Here is a 22,413-nt window from a genome sequence, read left to right on the forward strand (position 1 = left end):
CAGGGCCGCCCCCGCGGACCTCCGGCACCGGCTGCCGGCCCGTGAGGCGACCCTGGTGCTGCGGTGCAGTCACGTCACTGCCGCTCTCCACGTCAGCACAGCCGCACGCGCGCTGGGCTCCCCCTCAACCCAGGCAGCCTCCCCTCATCAACGCCGAGGGCTCGTCCGCGTACCTCCTCTTACCCGTCACACTAAGCCGAAAGTGGAGGCCTGATGCCCTGCCCTCCAGGCCCCACCGAAGGGAAGCTCCCTGCAGACGGGGACTCGGCCTGCCTGTCGACTACTTCACATGCCCAGCACGTGCGGGCATCCAGGTATTCGCTGAATCCTGCCCCTCCCGCGGCGTTTTAGTTAGTTTATACCTATCTTTCCTTTGGGGCTCTGACTGTATAGTACACGCACAGGGAACTGTACAAGTTTAACATAAACTTAAGATGGATTGAGACATATTTATAAATGATCCATCTATAGTCATTATTTCGACTCTATTGAGGATGACATCAAAGAGAGGAAAATGGGCTCAAATAAAACACACACCGAGGCACTGCAGTTTGAGTAGAAAGAGGCTAAACTAGTTAACTGAATTCGCATGTCACTTAGAAACCTCGACAACATAATTGTGACAATTTAAAAATCATCTTGAAGGAACAGAAGGAGTTAAGATCTCAGTACAGTCATATCCTACCTGGTTAACGTAACCTTTCTTCTTTAGCATGAAATGAGTATTGCTTTCTATGATGGATTTTCTAAAGACAAATATTTGGTAGGCTGTTGACTTGCAGGCTTTTTCATTACTCAAATGTGTTCTTTTCCAAGAGGAAAGTGAATCACAGCAGTGAGAATGCTATTCTTCACTGTCTGACAATTTAAGCTGAACTTACTACGTCTCCTCTAAAACGGACGGTGATAAAATTAAAGTAACAGAAGAGGTCACTGCTTTGGGGGCTTTAAAGATACTGACCTCCAAGCTGTAGCTTCATCAGGTCCCTGGGAAAAATGGAACAGCCACGAATAATGGCAGCATCACTTACTGAACCGAACGTGAATTCCCTTCTCAGCGCCCAGTGGTGGCCGAAACTGCCCACAGGCTGATCAAAATAAATGCCCTTGGGCCTGAAGACATAATGTATAGACGACTACGTTTCCCAGGAGTCTTGTTTCTCAGGATGGCCCTGGACCTGAACGCGAGCCAATGAAAAGCATGCAGATGTGATGTGCGCCTCCTCTAGGCCTGGGCCACAAACACTTCCTTGAGTGGTCCCTCCACGCTCCCGTTGGGGAGAGACTCCCAGGGACCTTGGAAGCCAAGTGTAGAGATGACACCTCCTTCATCCCAGGTCCCTGCATGAATTTGGGGGCCTAGTATTTCCACACTGAGCCGATCTGATAAACCATTATGAAGCAGGAAACATGTGTACCTTTCCTCACAAAGTGTGAGCTAAAACTCTTACGGAAGGAGGGAAAAACGGAGACAGTCACAGTATTTTTCAGATTCTCCTAAAGTCATAGAAGCCTAGTGCTTGATGGGGACCGTGAAAAATCAGATTATTCAGTCCCATATCCTTGCTATACAGTGGTGCACAAACACTTTCCTGAGAGAGGAGCTACTGTTTTCTGGGGCAGCTCACTGCATCTCTGGACAGCTCTCCCTGAGCGCGCACCGAGCACCAGCGGTCCACTACTAACGAGCGGTCACGGCGGCCCCGGCCCTGTGCTAAGAGCTTCCCACTCATCTGCTCATCTGACCCTCGCCTTGGAAGTGGACACTCTCATCCTCTCCACTTACAGATGATAAGACAGAGGCGTGGAAAACACGAGACTGGCCCAAGGTCAGAGCATATCTAGAAGCAGCAGAGCCAAGATTCGGCCCAGGCATCCTGAGGCCCTGCTCTTAACCACCACCCTGTCCTCTTGGGGCTGTCACCTCTGTCCCAGGCTCAGGAGGGCAAGCCTTACCACTCTCCCCCACATCAGGCAAACACCTAAAGATCTCTTTTACAGCAACATGCGCTATCTATTCACGTGGCTGAAACAACCAGTTCGTTTTGAGTTTTGTTTTGTTTTTAATTTTATGGTAGTTGGTTTACGATGTTGTGTTACTTTGTCTGAGTTTTTCTCATCCCTTTAAACGTGGTTCCAAAGCCTTTCACCACCTGGGTCTCTCTTTGGAGGGTTCCTGCCCTGCTCCTGCCCCAGCTGACTGGTGTCCCCTAGAGAGAAGCTTCATGTGTAAAATGAGACTAATAACAGTACTTCCCCCAAGGGGCTGGTGTGACGACACATTAAGTTATTCACATAAAACCCTAGAGACTAGAAACAGTGCTTAGGACAAAGCAGCCCCCCAAAACCATTAGCTATTACTTGCCTTACACTTCAAGCGCCGCAGCCTGTGATTACATTAGGTTCTAGTGTCTACATCACACCAACAACTAGACTGAATTTACTGTCCATTTAAATACATTTTTTAAGTGTACTTTTTTTTTTTTTACCATGGATAAAACCATTGATAAGCTTCCTTCCCCGATTCTGTTAGCCACTGCCTCCCCCGCGCCCAAGCAGGTGTCACACTTTACCTTGACAGCAGTTAAACTTCACCCAGTTAGGTTTAGCCCACCTTCCCAGGCACTAAAGGTCTTTTTGAATTTTGCTAGTTCATCTTACTTGGTTTCACATCATCAGCAAATTAGATGGTTAGGTGTTGAACATTCTGGTGTAGGCTGAAGTGACCCAGAGATAAAGCCTCAGGGTTCTCAACCAGAAAGTTCCTTCCTGTCAATGACCCACTGTTTCCTATCTTCGCAGCCAGGGGTAGATAAGGTCCCTAAACCGACCACAATCATCTCATGCCAACGTTTGTAAGGGCCAAGACTCCATTTCTACCAAGTCCAGGAGACTTCCCAGCCCAGCTCCTCAGGGGGCTCGCAGCAAAGGGCAGCTGTTTAGAGCACACTTGGCTGGGGTGAGGAACAACAGCCAGAACTATGCTCTCCCAGGGGCCCAACGACAGGAGACCCATTTCAGATACAGAAGCCCAGCCTGGTGCAGGGTGGGATGGGAGCTTCAGAACCTCCCAGCAGCCAGCAGGAAGTGAGGTGAGGAGCTAGATCACACAAGAAATCCTCACCCCAACTCCCACTTTTCGAAGCAAAGAACCTACACTCCAGAATAGCAGGCTGGCACAAGAAGGAAGCCGCAGACAGCGGACAGAGGCGCGGGGGGGGGGGGGGGGGGGGGGGCCCTCCACCTCAAGCAGCCACGCCGGAGAGCATTAGCGGGAACGTGGACAGAGAAGCTCCCCCGCGCGTGGCCTGTGGCTGCAGGGGAGGCTGCTGGATGCTGGGTAGTGTTCCAAGCTTCATGCTTTAGCCTCAGGCCAGGAGCAGCCACGATTTTTATACCCCGCGGACATACTGGCTCCCTCCGGGCTCCCTCCGGGCTCCCTCAGATGCCCAGCGGTTGACTTTAAAGCAGCAGCTCTTCCGCACAGCAGAACCATCTGGAGGGCGGCTGTAGCACGGTGCCGGGCCCCACCCGCTGGGTTTCTGATTTAGTAGGTCAGGGGTAGAGCCCTAGAGTTTACTTTTCTAACAAGTTGACAGTTACTACTGCCCCTGGTTTGGGAACGACACGTTGAGAACCACTGATTTAGGGCAAAGGGTGTCGGGGAGAAGACAGAAAAAAATCCAAGGGGAGGAGACAAGGAGGAAATCCAGAGAGAGAAGGGCCTCTCTGGTGCCCTCTACGTTGACAGCAGGCGGCTTGACGGGACCAGCAGACTGCTGTGACCCGTCACGTGGCCTCCACGTCTCTGCTTGTATCTGCAATCACCCGATGGCGACGTTCTCTCGGCGAATCCCTTCCTTAGGTTAGGGTCCAGCTTAGGGATTACATAAGCATGTGCTACAAGGTGGGCAAGGTGGACGTCTCAACTTGCACAGCAGAGAATGGGGGTAAACTGTGGCTTCCCTCCATTCTATTTTTCAGACATTTGTCAAAGAAAGTGAGAGCTGCGGTGAACTTAATACAGTTGACGGATGAAGACCAAATCTGTTTTGAACTCAGAGGAAGACCACTGTCAAAGAAACAGCTCCCTCCAGGTGCAGACGGATGAACCACTTGTTAGCTACAAGCAGCTTCAGGAAGCTTCTGTAGCGGCCACTGGTACCCATGAACATAGAAAGGGATGAAGAGCTCTTTGCTCTCCCTTGGGTGGAAGGCAGTTACGCAGTTTCATTATCTTACCGCTGGTAAAGGGGAGACGTCTGAGGTGTGTATTGGTTTTGAACCAGAAGTGTAAGTCTTGTGTAATACCTAGCTGCTATCCTCAAGAAAATTCAGACTTGCTACAGGAATTCACTTCTGAATGCATACGGAAAGCTTTAACATACATGAGGGTAATTATGGAAAACGAAAAACAGGAGAAAGAGAAATGAAAGAAAACCATCCTGGCTGGGCCACTGGCTTTGTTTTAAGGACAATTTGTGGACCGCTTGTTGTACAAAGCTGCTTCACGGACATACTCCACCTTCGCAGCCTCTTCTGAGGAGGACCCTGAAGAAGATGACCCAGTATTGCTCGGAGCCCGTGACTCATCTTGAAAAAGCCTGCAATCCCTTTGGCCGACAGAGAAGTCGTGAGCACGACAAATCGGGGATCCAAACTCACGGCGGTTGTCGTTCACGAGACAAGCAACCAGGAGATACAGAAAATGCTAATGTTACTTTGATTACCCTCAAAATGAAAACGCAAAATTTAACCTGTTCTCAGAGAGCGCTGGGACCTTTGGAAGGGAATGGCAGCCCTCAGCTTGAGGAGGGGGCACTCCTTATAACATTAATGAATACACCGGACCACCCTAAGCTCACGTGCATCTCTACCGCAATGCATTTAAAATAGCTTCTAAATGCAACCATCCAGTCAACTACACCCCATAAATCGTTTTAGGTGAAATTAAAGATGCCACTGATCATAAGGTATGTCATAATTTTACGTGCAAATAGGAAAGAAAAAAAATGTTAGTTAGAAACTGTTGATTTTAGAGATGTTAAAATGTGAAAAACAAAAATACCACGTGAGTCTCAGCATGGACGGGACATCCCAGGGAAGCGCACACTGACTGAGAACTTGGGGCTGTGACTTCCAGTCGTGGGCGTGACGGCAGCCCTGCTCCTTAGCACCTGTGGGATCTTGTGTAAATCCCTTCATCTCAATGTGCTTCAGGATATTTATCTGATGTTAACAGTCCTACTGTTCACTACTGTTCATTGCTGAGAACCAAATATGATTCTCTGTTGGAGTATTTAACTTGTGCCTAGCACTTATTACCTGTCTTATTGCTGCTGTTATTTAAATCTGGCCAGAGTGGAATCATAAACTTAACACATCTTAAATGCTCTTCTTTACTCTGAATGAGTTCACCCTGGTCTCAGCTGCCAAACCTTTAGATACTGTTGGAAATAAGTGGTAACGGATTTGCCCCCTCAGTGCTTTAGCGCTCTAGAAAGAAAATGAAACTAACTTCCAAAACGCAGTCAAAGCACCTTCATAAACTGAAGAATCACCTGGAGCCCTAAGGAGCGGATGACTCACACAACGGGTGATAGTTTGCATACTGTTTTGCATGACATGTGCATGCCACCAGTTCATTTTTGCTTGAAGTGAAAAATCCACCCACCATCTGCTTCTTTCCTAGTCCCTTATGATCCCCTAGGTGTTGAGCTGGCTGCTTCTGACTGGGAAAAACAAAGCAACTGGCGTGCACCAAGCAGTTACCCCACGAGCCTCCGCGGCTGGTTACCCTGGCTGCGGAGAGAAGGGCAAGGCTGTCCTAAGCTGTACCACCTGGCATCCCTGTGGACCAGCCCACACCAAGGGTGGTCATGGACTCAGAAACCAGGCAGCCACACCCAGCATCAGGCAGCTTCTCCTGAGCACAGCCCCCAAGCGCACATGCGCCTGATGGTATCAGATGACTCACAGCTCACAAAGCAGCTTAGAGACCAGTTCCCAAACACCAGCAGTTTCCAAATCAGACCAGAGCAAAGCTTCTCTTTTCCTGAGTGTAAGTAATTACGGGGTAGTGAGCCTATGAGAGAGACGTGCTTCCCTCTCAAAACTGCCAAGATTTAAAGTAAACAGAGGGGCAGCCAATATCCGGCAGTGAAGGAGAAAAATTAGCAATTAATCAGGGCTCTGCTGTCAGAATTCGCTGTCGGCCTGATCTTTTTTTAAATCGAGCCCTTGGACTCATGACTACCTGCCCGTAAGTCATAATGGAGCTACATTTACGTAGGTCTGATAAAAATTCACCTAGTTGCTGTTTCTTGGGAATAACTGAATATATTTGTAAACTCAAAAACGTATGTTATTAGTGTATAAACTACGCCATGATCCTGCATAAGATGCTATCACGTACCTGTTGCTTACCCAGGAGCAGAAAATGCACTCACAAGTGTCCTGTAAGTTATTTTTTGGACAGTGCATATAGTCCCCAACTCACACCGCTAGCACAGATGTGATTAAGCTGACTAGGTTTTAGAGATGCTATCTTCTCATAAGATAATTTGTGTATTGGGTGGGGTTACTTTACAGCATTAATAAGAATAAAAGTACCTCTTAAGCTTTTCAAATTATTGGGAACAACATGTAAAACATCATACTTTTATGGATACTAGAAACATAGGAGCATCAGTTGTTTAAAATTTCAAAAACTGACTCTAAGGAAGACAGAATAACCAAAAGATCAACCTGCAGAGCACCGCTTTACTTCCCAAAAGCGTCACTGCTCATAGTGACAATCTTTAGGACGCCAGAATCTTTAGAAGTTAATATTTAGTCCAATATCACTATTTTTATAGATGAGGAAATCAAGATCTGGTCTAGAAACCGGCACTTAATGGGGTGGGGGTGGGGTGGCAGAAGTCCAGAAGGTGGAGACGGGGCACTGGCTGGTCCTGGACAGGCGCTGGGCTTCTGCGAAGCAAGGCTGAAGCCCTGGCTCGCTGGGGAGGTGGTTCCGCCAAGAAGCTCAGAGCTTTGAAGGGAACTATGTCCAAAAACGAGGACAGGGTGTTGCGGAGGAGCTGCTTCTCTGAGAAGCGTAATCCAACCTAAAGATATTCCGGGCGTGGAAGCTGGGTTACTTTCTGCGTCTGGGGTCCCCTGGTGAAAGATGCTTGCCTGGGATGAGGGGTGGCAACACAGCACTCAGTCACCACCTCCGTCTCTGGAAGAGCCAGGAAAGCAAACTCATTTAGAAGTAAACAGAACCAGGCATCAAGACTAAGGGTGAATATCAATGCAAAAGCTGAATCATTGATTCAGTCCTACCCAGAACAGAAAGGAATCATCTCCTGATCTGCTCATCTGTCACCAGCAAGCTCAAGCTCTGGAACTGAACAAGGGCTCAGAGGCCAGCTCCTCAATGTATGTCTTACGAGGCCCAAGAGATGAGGATTTCTATATTTAAGATGCTTCAGCCCTGGGGAGGGCAAAGAGGAGCAGCAGACGTGCTGGTGATCTTCCGCTTGCCCTCACCCTGGAGACGTGTCTGTGCCCTCCCTGGCTGACCAAGCTCTCCAACCCGCATTCCAGCCGGGCTCATCCAATGGGAGGCCCTGGCAGGAGAAAGGGGGATGGAAGAAGGAGAAGTCAGAGTACTTCCTCCCCTTCTCTTCTGTGGTCCCTGCCGGAGCCCTCATCAGTGGCCCCCTCTCTTGGACTCTGCTGTAGCATTTCCTCCCTGGACCTGCAGGCCTAAGCAAGTAAACGCCCTCCTGGGTCTCGATGCCCCTAGCCAGTCCCCTTTCACTCCTTCATCCAGTTGATCCACGTGAGTTGGAGTCTGTCTCCCACCAGGACCACTAGGGAATAGAAGCCGTGTGATTAACAGGGCATCTTATACTCACTTACACGTACGTGGAAAAATTTTGTATTGAAACTGAGATATCTCATAGAGCACAACAGAAATCCACATAAAAATAAACAGACCTTCCAAAAACATCAATCTTCAAACCCCAAATACTGCTGCCTTGGCAGGTCACTCTCCTCTGGTCTCTGGAATCTTTAGTGGGAAGACTGGGAGAGGATGCTTAACTAGGGTGACTGGAAACTTCCTCAGGCTCTCCTGCCTTGCAACTGGAATTCGTTGATTGCCTGAGGGAGGTGGTCTTCCCTGCAACCCGATGGAGACAGGGAAGGGGACGGGCGGGGTCTGACCTCAAGGAGGGCCAGACCAGGCAGCGAAGCTGAGAAGAGGCATGTGAGCTGGAGGAAGGAGCCAGAGGAATGAGAGCATCCTTAGACTGCAGCCCGTGTAGGGAAATCACTCATCCTCTGAGGACACCACGCTTAGAGTCCAGGACTTTGATTGCTTTCAGAGTAAAGAGTCAGCCTTTAGCAAAAAAGTCCTGAGGCAGAGAAGAGTGTACTACATATTAGGACATTTTTCACAAAGTCTATAATTTAATATAGACGAAATAACCAATACGGCTGTCCCTAAAGTGAACACACATCAGTGATTTAAAAGAAGTCTGTCTTATCTTATTCCTGGTAATCCTGGATAGAGTAAGGGTTACCCATCATCTCTTGGCCCAAATTCCTCTCAGTTGAGCCCCGAAGAGAGGGAACTGCAGCCCGCAGGGGCACATGCATATGAAGGAGGAACTCCTGGGCTTCCGGGAGGGGACAGGGCAAAGGCACTGAGCAGAAGTGGAACTAGACAGGGAGTCCTCCTGGGTCCCCTCCAAACACCCACTTCATGCCAACCCCTGTCCTCCCTCCTCGTCACTCCCACATATTATGCCCTTGCTAATCTTACATCGAAAATCAGGTTCTGAAGTCAAAAAACATTTGGATACTACTGGTTTAGGTTAATCACAAGTATATGTACGTGAACTGCTACTACAGACAAGTAAGGAGAAGACGACCTGTACCTTTTAACACCAGCCTGATGAGTCTTGTTAAAAGCATTCTTTTTTGTTTATTTACTTTTTTTCACACCTTTATTGGAGTATAATTGCTTCACAGTGTTGTGCTAGCTTCTGCTGTACAACAAAGTGAATCAGCTGTATTTACACATGTATCCCCATATCCCCTCCCTCTTGAGCCTCCCTCCCATCCTCCCTACCCAACCCTCTAGGTCGTCACCAAGCACGGAGCTGATCTCCCTGTGCTCTGCAGCAGCGTCCCACCAGCCATCCATCTTACCTTAAACGCATTCTTATCCAGATGTAGACGGCGTACCACTCTCGATATCTAATCCCAGGATGAATTATTTTATTTCTAATCATTTAACTTTTTAAAAAGGAGAAAAAGCTAAAGGAAGGCAGTAACCTTTAGGAAGCATCGGAGGGCTACTTTGCTTACCTGCTGTCGCCAGCATTTGCCACGTACAGCTTCCCCAGGAGGCAAACAACAATGAGGGCTGTGCAGCCACCAGATATGTTGTATGTATTCCGCTCTCGTTCGATCTGCAGGTCCTGGAGAAGAAAACAAAGTCAGTGCTGGACTGGACAGGAACAAAGACTTTCTTAGCCTCGCTCTCTTGACATGGCCCTAAGAGTCTGAATGCACTTCAGAGAAGGGACAAGAAAATCTTTCGTACTGGCTTTTCTATCACCTGATGGGCATGTCTGGAGAGGACACTAGCACAAAGCTGTCGCCTGCCAGACCATCTGCGGACCAGAGACAGGAAGCAAGGGAAGGCAAACAGATACAATCAGACAAAAATGAGAAGAATCAAACCAGCTGTATTTAATAAGTATCATGGCTTATGGAAAATTTAGTCTTTGTATGGATGGCCTGAGCTGCGGTGGAAAACAGATCAGAGACACTAATAAAGCCGAGAGCTTGGACCTGATCAATGTTTTTAATCCCAGTCTCCAATAAATAATTTCCTTTACAGCTAGACGAGAGGGGTGACTTGAAGGACGGTGTCCTCAATTCAACTTGGGCAGGAGTCCTGCCCCCGTCTGACGGATCACAGACAGAAGCTTCTGAACTCTGATCTGACTTCCGCTTCCCAAGGCCACTAATTCACAGGAGGGACACGTGCACAGTGTCAGCCAGGCTTCAACGAGCACGTCCAAGAAGCACTTACACAAAGAATCGCAACTCGTTCTCACAACCGTGTTATCAACCCCACTGTTCAGATGCAGACAAGTGGGGAACCTGCCCAACTTACCCGGCTGGAGTTTGGATTCCAATCGGGTTTCCTCCTCTAAAGCCTAGTATTTATTCCCTGCCACCTAATGAGGTCTCCCCAGGAAAATTAAAAATAGAACCACATTCCTACTGACAGAAAGGCAACATCCTCAAGACAGATGTCTTTGTGCAATTCTGTGTCCGTGACAGAAGCCAGGGTCCCGTGACCTCAGAAAAACATGAGCTGAGTTAGGAAAACAAACTGAATGCTGGCTGAAATAATGCCACATGTTTCCACCGTCATCCACTGTGGGGGCCAAGGAAGGGACGAGAAGGGCGGGTACAAAAGAGGAGGACATGGTGCCCTGGCTGGTTCTGAGGGTGCTGTTGGCCGACCAAGGGCCAGGGCCCCTTTGTGAGTCTTGCAAACCCACAGAATTAGAACTCAGCTGCTTCAGCCAGCCTCCTGATAGAAAGGGAGAGATAATTCAGTAATCCAGCATTTATCAGCAATTGCTCTGCTCCAAAGGCCAGAGGTGATAACACAAAGTTAGATACATCACCAATGAGAAACTGGAAACAGGAGAAGAGCCTGAGCTTTGAAAACAGAGTATTGGTCAAAATGTAAGGAGACATAAAGTACGAAGACAAGACCTGGGAGAAATTAACATACTGGGAATGCAGTGCACAAAGGGTAAGGGCGAGAACAGGCTGAGGCACCCACGGGGAGGGGTCGGAAGGAGGGAACGTGGGATGTGGTGGTTTAGAAGCAAGTGATGAAAAGTTCCAATAAGAGCTTGAGCGAATGACAACATCAAGAGCTGCAGATGGGCCAAGCGTGGGGACCGCCTTCAAAGACCATATTGGGTTTTTAAAATTTATTTACAAACTCCGTATAAATTAGCTTAAAGGATTATATCAGATGGCGTGGGTGAGGGGCTTAGCAGACCATCTAGATCCTTCCCACAGCCTGGACCCCCTGATTGAGAGGAGAGACCTTACTCGCTCATTGCTAGATCCTCAACACCCACATCGGGCCAAGTAAAAGGTAGTTTAATAAATGTCTATCCAATGGGCAAATAAAGAAATTGATTACATTATAAAACACCTGGGTTTCCAAATTTCTCCACCGTTTTCCCTCTGCCTTAACATGAGGCGTGTGTTCCCCAATTCATAAATGAAAAGCTTACAATGGGCATAAATGCTGAGATAATAATTAAGCAGGAACCTGTGCTTCTGATTAAATGCAGTAAGTTGACAAGAACAATGGTTAACAGAACCCAAGCAGGGATGGCAGGAGGCTGGTGGGTGACAAGGAGGATATCAGCAGGGAAAGCCCAGCACAAGAAAGTGAAGGAGGAGAAAGAAAACATCAGGACGTCAAAGCTGAACCTCCAAACAACACATCAGAGCTGGATCAACAACCCTATTCACAAAGGATTTTGTGGGTAGGTTTATTCAATTTTTTCTTGCATTTAAATAAATAATATAAAGTTGATATTATGACAGATACATAATCCATCAAATTAATATAGAAACTGGTATATAAAGTCCACACCCAATACTACTGTTTTTGATACACTGGAAAGAACTGCTCTAGCTACAGGAGCTATTCTTTCAGATCCAGAATCAATATTTGTTTGAAAATCTAAAGTATGAATGAAAGACAATTGTGATTAAAAGTCCTTTAAGCGCCCAACTGCTTGCAGGCTCTCTATGGACTGGAGTGTGAAGGACGCTTGACAGATTTAAATCACTGATGCAATCCAAGAGGTTCACAGAGTCCATGTGAAAGAGCTGTCCACGGCAAAGAATTCCTCTGAGACTCAGACAAACAAGTGTCTTCTGCATCATAAGTGCCTTACTTATCATGGTTTACATCACAAGAAAATCTGATCATAAAATTATTTCATCCTTTAAAAAAAAATCAAGATGGAATGTTTGACACTAAGATTTTCTGCTGCAGCAGAGTTCACATTTGCCTCCAATTTAGGGGGAAACATTTCAGTTAGCTTGCCCAGTGAATCCCTTGCTATTACATTAATAGTGTGAGTCAATATTTTTTTTTAATTGATTTCATCATTTCTTTCATCTTTTCCTATATTTCAACTACCTTCCCTCTGTAGTTCCTCCGGCACGAGGAACGCTAAATTTGGCAATACTTCCACATAAACAAGTGGACCAAACTCTAGCTTTTATATACAAGAAACTTTGCTAATATGCTCATGTTTTCATCACCTCCTCCCTCTGTGTGGTAACGTACATATGCGTGTGTACACTCTTTAATTACGTGTGTGCTCTCTGGGATCACAGTGACAAGGATTTGAAAGGTGTGTTTCCACAGACTTCACCCTCCCTGAAGGATTCGCTGACATGGAAATACGCTCTTTTATTTCTTCTAAAACTGGGTGTAACTAGAACATATTCTAAGAATAATTGTTTCCCCCTCCCCTCCCTAGAAGACAAAATAGCACATTTATTTTTTCCTACACCACCTACTCCTCTTTAAAAGATGTTTCACAAAATCTTAGTACTGAAAGGAACATTAAAGGACCATCTGGGTGGTTCTTTTACTACCAGAGCAAACACGATAAATGAAGTCAATAAAGATATACTCACTGTTGAATGAACTATCCAATTTCTTCAAACTCTCAACTTTTCTAGTTAGCTTAAGCTTCTCACACAGTATGAAAAAAAAAAAAAAGAGTGTCCCTCAAGAAGTTTGGGTATTTTTTTCAAAAGATCAAGGAAATCATGGAAAAACTGCCCACTGCTTTGTGCTAAACAGAGACTGATGTGGAATATCTTCCCCATTTCAGCTGTCATGAACCTCAAGACATAAGCCTAGAATAAATTAACAGCAAAACACATGCACATACTATCGTTCCTTCTCAAGTATCATCTAAAAGGATCAACATAAGTGATTCAGAAGATTCAATTAACAGATAATTGATTTATCTGCTCAATGAGGAGTCCCTCTCAAAGCTACTTTCTACTTAGCAGAACTGATTTATCCTGTGTTCTGTCTCTCTAAATATTACATTTAAGCAAGGTTTATCTCTAAATCAAAGGATGGATCCAAATTTTAAGACTTGGGATTATATGTTGCTTCTTTTTGTTGCAAGGAAGAATGAGAGCGATGAAGGGGAAAAGAACGTATGTGAAAGGAGACCATTTCAGCAGGAAGGAGCTGCGAGACAGAAAATACGCTGCTTGGGACCACTGTAATTTGGTTTGAAAGTCCTAGAGATGCTGCAGCTCCAGGATCATTCTTTGTTTTCTGCCAATTTCAGGATGCAAAAGGAAAGCAACATCAAACACCAGAAGGGAGCAAGCGCCGGGTAGTCTCAATAGGTCCTGGCAGCTCCCCCACCTGGGTTAAAACATGGTTCTGAGCACACAGCTAATAGTGCCGGTCACAAATAATAAGATTCTGCAAGGCTTTGGTATCTGGGCCTGATTTCGTTTTATCCTGAGAACAAGCCACCCTGTCTGCCCGGCGGCGGGAAGGAAAAAGCAGCGCTGCCCAATGTTGCCGCCTGCTGGCTGTGAGTGGAATCACATGCTCATTCCTTCCTGGAGGAACTTCCTGTTCTACTAAAGACAGACAAAAGCAAAAACAAAAACAAGAACAACAAGACACCTCTAGCTTAAATACAGACAGACGAACAGGTCCACTTACCATGAATATTCTAATTTTCAAGACCACTAAAATTTATAAACTATAAATAAACTTTGCATTCAACCTCCTTTTTTAACCATCATGTCACCATGTGGTTTTTACCAACAAAGCCAAATGGAGTGGTATTCCCAATCATTTACTCAGTGACAGGAAGACGTATGCTAGATTTAAAAGTTAAAATATTGCCATTTTTATTCCTTCATAACAATCAAACCTCCAAACACCATTCTTCGCTGTGGCGAGGCATCTGTAACCACACTGAGAAGGAAACGGGACGGAACTTTGAGATCATCCCACCAGTGTCCAGAACTCAGTTCCTGTAGGTAAAAAGGTTATCATGCTGATCTGCTTCCAATTCCTAGGAGGGCAAAGGTCTCCTGCAACTATACCAACAATGGAAGACTCCTTACATGTGTCTGAAATGCTGACTCCCCTGTTTTTGGAGGGTGTGGAAGCAGGAAGGAGACTGATATCAGGACTTAGAAGACATTTATCTTCTTCATATCTGTCATCCTGGGCCAAGCAGCCACCTCAACATAATAGGTGACAAAACTTAGCTGCAGAAGTAGGCGTTGTTACAAAGTGTGGTTGGGAAGCAGAAATGCAGTCAGTCAAAAAGTTCCTGAGATTCTGGTCCTTTTGGTTCATTTTCCACGGTGGACACAGGAGGAGTTGGCTACACAGCCTTCTCACTCTGAGGGGAGATCCAAGGTGAGATACAACAGGGGACCACAGGGCAAACCTGCCTCTGCCAGCAAGGGTCAGAGGCCCATGGTTAGAGGTCACCTTCTCACCAGCCACGCACTGCGCAGGGAACCCCAGGATCAAAGAGAAGAGCGAAAACAGTGCCTTCAGAGAGGCTCACAGTATTTCCTGAAACTCATCATCTCCTCTCATCCACAGCATCTTCCCCCCACTTCTGTTAGTCTATATTTTTCGACAAGTACCTACTTTTTCCTAGAAATAGGTACTATGTATTCTGACCTGGTGTTTCTGAATCTTTTTACCCAATTTTCTGTTTCAGATAGGCATCAGCATTTCACTTCATGTCACTCAGAACATTAAAACAAATGAGATACTATCTATCAATGTGACTATAAATACCCCCAGATATAAAATCAAATCTTTCACTTCTAGACCCTCATGGTGTCTAGAAGAATGCTGGTTATAAAATACAAGCTCAATAAGTACTAGTAATTGAGAAGGGAATTGGTGGGAGGTGGGGAGAGAGAAGGAAAGACCTCTGATTCCACTTTGTCGAACTGTCATAAATAAGGTAAAACTGCAAATGAAAGGCAAGCTTTGCCTTTAGAGATATTATAAGTTACATTCTGAGCCTCAGGAGGGGTGCCTGCAGAGATGTCATCAGCGCGGCAGATGTGAGGCTTCAGTGCCGGGCAGGGGGTATTTTTAGTGCATTGAAGGTGCAGGAGAAAGCAAGAGAGTCACAAAGCTGGAACGACTGAATCTCATCCAACATCGAGTTCTACCGGAGAGGATCAGATGGCATAAAACCCGCAACAGCCAAAGGAGGCCTAGAAGCAGGAAAGTGAGAAAGCAGCTGGCTTCTGTAAAGAAAATAATTAGGAATGGCTGGGAGATTCCAAACCTGCCCCTCTCAGAAAGGCCTGAGGAGGAACCACTAGGGTCAGGCCAACAAAGTAAGGAAATCAGCTGCGTGTTGAGCATTTCAAAAAACCAAAGTTTACCTTCACACACTGACTCAAAAACCTAATGCAAAAAAGGGAGGAAAGAAAAAGTACTTTTTATGAGTTGGCAATGGCCTTCCGGGCCATTAAATCGGGAGTACACTGTATAACTTCTGTGTTGTGAGTTCTGAAGCTCAACCCAAGCTATTTAATGGTTAACCAGGCACATTTCTGTGATGCTGGAGTAGATTTTTCCTGAAGTCCTTAATGAAGCAAAGAAAAAACTAGAGCATCTCTCTATAATTAGGGTAAACACAAGACATCGTTCAGACAGGGGCACTTTTGAGAGTAAAAGGGGACAGTATTAATAACTATTCTGGGCCAACAGGCAGCGGCTAGCTCAAGTCCCCAGCCAAGCGGGGGGGTAGGGCTCCCCAGCCAAGAACTGAGAGAGCCAAGGAATGATGCGTATTCCCACTTAACAAGGCCAGGCACATGGCCCAGGCCCAGGCAGCAACCACGTCGGGGGCTAGAGAGACAATCTGGGAAAAACCTACGTGTGAAGGGGGAGCTATAGGGTGGCATGGATTAGAAAAGAACAGATATGGCTTAAAGCCCGAACTTCACACTACAGCACAGCAAGTCCCCCACAGGCTGGTTAGAGAGGGCCTCCCCGAGTCACCTTACAGCACTCCTGCCCCTGAAGTCTGTTATCTGACCTCAGTGGGCATCAGCTTGCTGACTCTGGCCCATCTGGGGTCTCTCCCTGATGTGGTTCTTCACACACTATCCTCTGCCCAGACGCTCTCCCAGCCCCCACACTCTGTCTGCTAGACTCCTCTTCCCCCAGCATCACGTCTCCAGGGGACCCTTCCTTCATCTCTCTATCAGATTCCTACTCACCCTGCATTTCTCCTCTTGAGGCCCTTCTCGTTTATATTTTCTCTGTTTAATACCCATCTTTGCCTAATTTCTTCAATGCTCTTTTCCCAATTAGTCCTGGCTTATCATTAGTTCTCAACAAATATTTATGGATTGAATGAATTACAGAGGAAAGTAGAATGATCTTTTCGCTGGCAACTAAGTGTCCAAGAAAAATTTCTGGTAATGAATTAGCTAGTGAAAAGTTTTTAAAACTTTAAAAAAACAAGAATGAGGCTCTTTACTATGTATTTTTCTGAATGAGCCTCTCAAGCACAGTAGCTGCCAGGAGCCCTGAGCCATTCATGGCAGAAACAGCCTGAGATGGGCGTGGAGGCCTGACTCAATGTGACACTGGCCTCTAGTGGATAAAGCTGAGAATACAGCAGCTGGAAGTAAAAGATACCCCACTGCACTAGCAATTACCGGAGCAAATAAAAAGACCCGAATTTCTTCTGTTTTTTCACTTCTATCATGTAAGCTGACTTTTTCTCCCATTAGGGGCATGGTCCACTGTCAAATTTTTACCTCAATTAAATATGTAGCTTCCTGAGCATTCGTGTTTAGAAACAGATATAGAGCTTCCACGATAAAGGGAGATTTTATACCAAGCCCGAGTAGGAGTCAATTTTACTACCTTGATTCCTTTTTTCCTAAATAATCTTTGCCAGCCTGCTGGTGTTTTTCTTGGGATTGAAGGCTACCAGGTGCTCCTGAGATGGTGGTGCATTTTAAACTACCTGCTGCTCAAAGAGTAAGTCTCTCTGTGACAAGGAGATAAACGCTCAGACCAAAAAAGAAATGAGTTAAAGGGAGGAGAGAGTGCAAATTAGAGGCAGGAATATATGAACCATTTTTGCCTTGTAAACAGATCAGAATAGTTCATACATTCATTTTAATACTACTTAGTTTCCTCCTAAGACTTGACCTGACAGTGTGAGATCCTGGAATGGGCACGGTGTGCACGTCCAGTTCTGCAGAGATGCTTCCACCTGCTCCTGCTTTACTGAAGAGCTTGTCATCACTTTTTAATCTCCAGCTCTTAAGGACACTCCTGCCCAGTCACTTCACTCTAGTCCTTATAACAGCTTTATGTACCTCTTACTGTATCTGCACGCAGGATGCTGCTTGGAAGGGAAAACCTTTGGAAGCCAAATAACTGCCTCAGTATAGAGGGAGCTCAGAGAGGAAGGGACCGGTGCAGAAGAGACCTCTCATGTGCGTTCTCAGCGGGCAGAGGGACAGCAGTGGGCTCTGGGAGGGCAGCTGACTATGCCTCAGGAGGAAGGCTGAGTCCCTTGACAGGCATATTCAAATTCAAACGTACAGACAAATCCACATTCTCAAGTAAAACAAATACTGCTTGGATATTGGTCCCTACTTGCTTTAAGCTGTTCTCAGATTAGATCTGGACAGGAAGGGTGCTTCCGAGCACGTCACTCAAAGCTGCATTTCCCCAAACACCTGGAATTCATACACATGTGTACAACAGATGGCAACCTGGCTCACAGTTTCAATGACGTGCAATCGCACCAGCTGGCATTCCTAAAAGCTGGCAGAAAGGGAAGCAATAGCACATCCCCGTAATAAGCCTATCACCGCACGCACCATCCCTCTTCCAGCTTCTTCTGCATCTTTGCCAGCACTGGACGCTGGAACCCTCTTGCTGCCCACTTCTTTTGAGAATGGAAGCCCTGCTGCAAAAGCGAGAAGAGGGAGGGGACAGGTCAGAGCCACGCCCTTCCAGGGGACTTTCTAAGAAACACGGATGCGGCTGGAGTGACCGCCCCGGCCCCCGGCGTCTCCGGCGATGCCTACCATCTCCTTGAACGCACTTTCCAGAGCTCCGACGACGAGGCACTCGTGCGGGATCTTCTTCTCGGTGAAGAAGCGCGTGGGCGGGGTGCTGGGCGAGCCGGGGGCGCCCACCCCTCCGCGGAGCGAGGCCGCGCGGGTCAGAGTCCGGCTGTTGGCGGGCGTGGGGTCGGGCTCCTCGCCCAGGCAGGTGGGCGGCAGCACGGCCGAGTTCCGCAGGATCTCCACGATGTCCTGCAGCTGCTCCGTGACGTGGTGCTGCAGCAGGCGGGACGCCACCACGGCGGCCCCGGACCCCGCGTGGCCGTCAAACAGCGACCAGTAGTGGCAGGAGACGCCTTCCGATTCCTGCGGGGAGAGAGCGACAAGGAGGGCTGAGGACCGCAGTGGCCACTGCCCCAGGGTCAGGGCGTCACCACCGAGGCTCTGTGCATCCACCTGGTTGTCTGTCTGCAAACAAGGGGGGTCAACACTGGGCAAAACACTCAGGGCAGGGTCCCCAGATTCATCACTGCTGTCACCACCACCCTGGGGATAAAGTGGTCCCTGCCTGTCTACCCAGGGCAGGAGCCCAAGTCTTCACCGGAGTGGCTGGGGTGAAACCTACTCTAACTCGATGTGTAGAAGTGCGAGGTAAAACTCCATACAAACCGGTAGGTCTTCACAGTTTTAACAGCTAACTCCTTAGCTCCCTTCTGCTGCAACCCCTGAGCAGGTCTGAGCTGGAGTCATTGCAGGAAGTGAGGCTCTTCTTACAGGTTCTTCAAGGGGAAAGAAGCAGACCCACTTCCCCCCACAGGGCGTTTACACTCTCAGATAAATGCCCAGTCTGCTTACCTCCACACCCTGAATTTTTAGAACATGTTTTTGCCTTGAAGCCCCGGTCTAGTCCAACCTTCACAAGATGCAGCCAATCCAAATCTCCTCTTCATGTTTCCTACTCCCCGCAATTTTCCAGCGGTCACTCGGCACCTTGGCGTCCTCTTCCTACCCTAAAGCTACCTGCAGCCCATGTTCCCTCATCTGCCATGCACCTGGTACCTGCTGGCTGATTTTGAGACTATTTCAAGATGAACCCTTTTAAAAACCATGTTTGAATCATATATGCCTACGATCTTAGCTACAGGATGGAAAAAAGGAGCTCAATTATGAAGTATCCGGAGGAGTAAGATATTAAACACTGAGATGAAATAGGTAAGGTCCATATAACATCCACTATTCACAATTAGGCTTACCTAGCCTGCAACAATAAATGTTGATTTTTTTTTTTAGTTGAAGCCATTATATAACGTTCTTTTGATCTTATTTTTTAATTGAAATATATTTGATCTATAACATTGTATACATTTAAGGTATATAACATGTTTATTTGATACATTTATATATTGTGATATAGTTGCCATCATAGCAATAGTTAGCATCTCTATAGCTGTGGGGGTTTTTTGTGGTTAGAATTAAGATCTAATCTCCTAGCAAGTTTGATTATTATAATACAATATTGTTGTCTACGTTCACTGTTCTGTGCATTAGATCTCTAGGACTTATTTACTACTTCTTGCAAGTCTGTACCTTTACTCAACATGTCTCCTGTGTCCCCACCTCTAGTCCCTGGTAACCAGCAATTTGGGTCCATCTGAGAAGGATGCTGGAAGATACTATACAGTTAGGGTGATATATGCCATTACTCTATCTGTGCCCTTTAAAACTTTGCTTTTGCTCAATTCTGTGCTACATGCTTAGAGATAAAAGTCCTTTTTTTTTTTTTTTTTGGTCAACAAATATTTACTGAGCACTTTCTGTGACAGGCACAAAAGCAGGCAGTGGGGATGAAAGACTAGATGAAAGAGATAAAGACAAGGTCTGATCTTCCGAATCCAGTGGGGGAGATAGACACTGATCAAATAATCACACAAATAAATGCAAGATCATAATTCTGGTGAGGGTGACAAGGAGAGGTTCTTGGTGTTGTGAGGCCAGCCTGGAGAGGGGCATACTGGAGGAGGCCTCCTGAGGATATGAGGACCAGCCTGAGGGCCACTGGAAGCTCACAGGATAAGGAGGGGAAAGGAGAGAATGCAAAGGCTCTGTGCTAGAAGGTGTGTGATGAGCAAGAGCAGACAGGACCATGGCCATGTGGCTGAACAGGGGAGGGAGGCAGGAAGGAGATGAGATGAGACTAGAGAAGGAGCTAGTAGTTGGACCACTCAGTCCTTCCAGGACACATGAAAGATCTTGGCTTTAATAAAAAGGAATGAAATTGAGTTATTTGTAGTGAGGTGGATGGACCTAGAGTCTGTCATACAGAGTAAGACATCTGGAGCAAGTGGGTGTGTATGTGTGTGTGTGTGTGTGTGTGTGTGTGTGTGTGTCTGCTATCTTTACCGTTACACTATCATCTTAGGTAAGCCATTTTCTGGGCTTTGGTTCTTCACCATAACGCGGGGGGAGGGAAGGGATGGACTTCCCTAGAAGACTGATGCCTCTGCTAACACTCTAAGTTCAGTGTTTAAGAAGGACAGACCAGTGTGGGCTGGGGACGTGGGGGAGAGGTGGACCTTGAAGATGGGACAAGTAGAATTTGGGTGAACTGAGAGGTGATAGGGTGGCCCAGGAGAGCAAAGTGTCAGGAGGCTCAGGTGATGGGGCTGATTCTGGTAGACGCTCATCGAGGGTCTGTCCTCTTCCTCGCTACTGACCCTGTTTGGGACAGCAACACATCCCCTGAAAATACCTCCCAGACTCCCCGGCAGCTCTGCGTGGTCACATGGCCTCGCTCTGGCCAACGTGCTGCAAGAAGTGTCTGGGGTGGAACTTCCAGGAAACGTACCGTTTTCCTGACAACAAGGACAACTCAGTGGGCCTGGTCTTTTGCCCTTTCTCCTCCGCTTTCTTCCCGCCTGGGTCACAGACGTGACCCCTGGAGGTAGCATAACCCTCTCGCCAGAAAGGCGGCACGCTGCAGCCCAGGTGTGGGGCGGCACGTCAGGAGCCCGGGCCCCGGGAGGCCCGGCTGAGGATGCTGCAGGGGCCCCGCACACAACGTCCCATGGGCGTCGCGGCCCTTCCGTGAGCCACGCTCGGGAGATCCTCGAACGAGAGCTGGGCACACGGAGAAGCAAGGGCGGCGCGTCCGCAGGACCCTGGGACTTGCGGCACAGGAGGCAGGAAAGAGGAGCCCACGCAAGCGAGGCACAAGCACAAAAAAGAACCCGAAGCGGGCAGCCGTGGGTATCCACTGGGAGTAAGCCGGAACCCTCCGGAAAGGGTCTTCATTTAGGGCCTCTGTGGATGGCATTCGGGGAGTCCCTGCCCCCGTCTGGACTCTCACAGGCGTCTGCAAGGGGCCCCTCCCTCTCCTGGGAGCGCGAGGCAGCGCCCGCCCGCAGGGACCGCGCTGTCCTCCCGCCCGTCACGTGAGTGCCCACCGCCCTGCGAGGGCTGCCAGCCCGTCAGCCCCGTCAGCCCGTCAGCCCCGTGAGCCCGTCAGCCCCGCCAGCCCGCCAGCCCGCGCACAGGGAAGCGCACGCCGCCGTCTCACCCGCACAGCCAGGGAAAGGCGGCCAAGGGAGGCGCCCTTGCTCCCCACACCTCACTCCCCCGAGGGCCCGAGGCCGCCTGAGGGGAACCCGCGCACGGCGCTCCCGCTCGAGTCAGCCGCCCGCACACGCCTCTGGGGCGGCTGCCGCGGGGGCGGCGAGGGGGGAGCCGGCGCGTGCGCGTCCGGGCTCTGCCACACCCAGTGTCCAGTCAGGATGTGAACGCAAGAAGATCCAACCCCGTGGAAGAGCGTGACGCCGCCATGGAAGGCTACCACATGTAAAAAAAAGCAACTCTGATTTTTCTGAGGAGTCGTCCAACCCTCTCCTTCCACAAGGCAGCGCATTCTGCACCAGCTAAGAATCGGGGATTTTTACACAGCCGCGAGGAAGCCTGGCTGAGGGCTTTCTGACGCGGGTCTCGGAAGGGCTCCCCGTTCTCCTCGAGAGAATGCCTCTCACAGCGGGGCCATAAAGTCTAGTAGAGAGAACTTTTAAAATGCAGTTACTAATCTTCACAGCTAAGACTTGTAAGACATCATGTCTCCACAAGGAACGTTTCCTTCCACAAAGGACGTGCAGGCTGAATACATGCAGCACAGGCCGACGCAGGGGCCGAGCCCAGGCCCGCGAAGCAGGGTCTCTGAAGGTGGAGCCCCCACCCGTC

At 48.0% G+C, this 22,413-nt stretch overlaps 1 protein-coding gene across 5 annotated transcripts in view; it reads right to left on the reverse strand.

Annotated features, from left to right (window-relative positions):
- Positions 1-22,413, reverse strand: part of PPM1H (protein phosphatase, Mg2+/Mn2+ dependent 1H) — a 238,035-nt gene that overhangs the window by 112,975 nt on the left and 102,647 nt on the right. For all 5 annotated transcript variants that reach the window (XR_009048495.1, XM_057703288.1, XM_057703289.1 and 2 more), the window contains exons 3-4: positions 18,214-18,558; positions 9,367-9,479 (exon numbers count right to left, since the gene is read on the reverse strand). Coding sequence is in view for 4 of the 5 variants with exons in the window: in XM_057703288.1 (XP_057559271.1) it covers positions 9,367-9,479; positions 18,214-18,558 (458 nt within the window). In the remaining variant the exon portion in view is untranslated. The remainder of the gene's footprint in view (positions 1-9,366; positions 9,480-18,213; positions 18,559-22,413) is intronic.

Source organism: Hippopotamus amphibius, chromosome 12 (genome assembly GCF_030028045.1).
Source record: "Hippopotamus amphibius kiboko isolate mHipAmp2 chromosome 12, mHipAmp2.hap2, whole genome shotgun sequence".
Lineage (NCBI taxonomy): Eukaryota > Metazoa > Chordata > Mammalia > Artiodactyla > Hippopotamidae > Hippopotamus > Hippopotamus amphibius.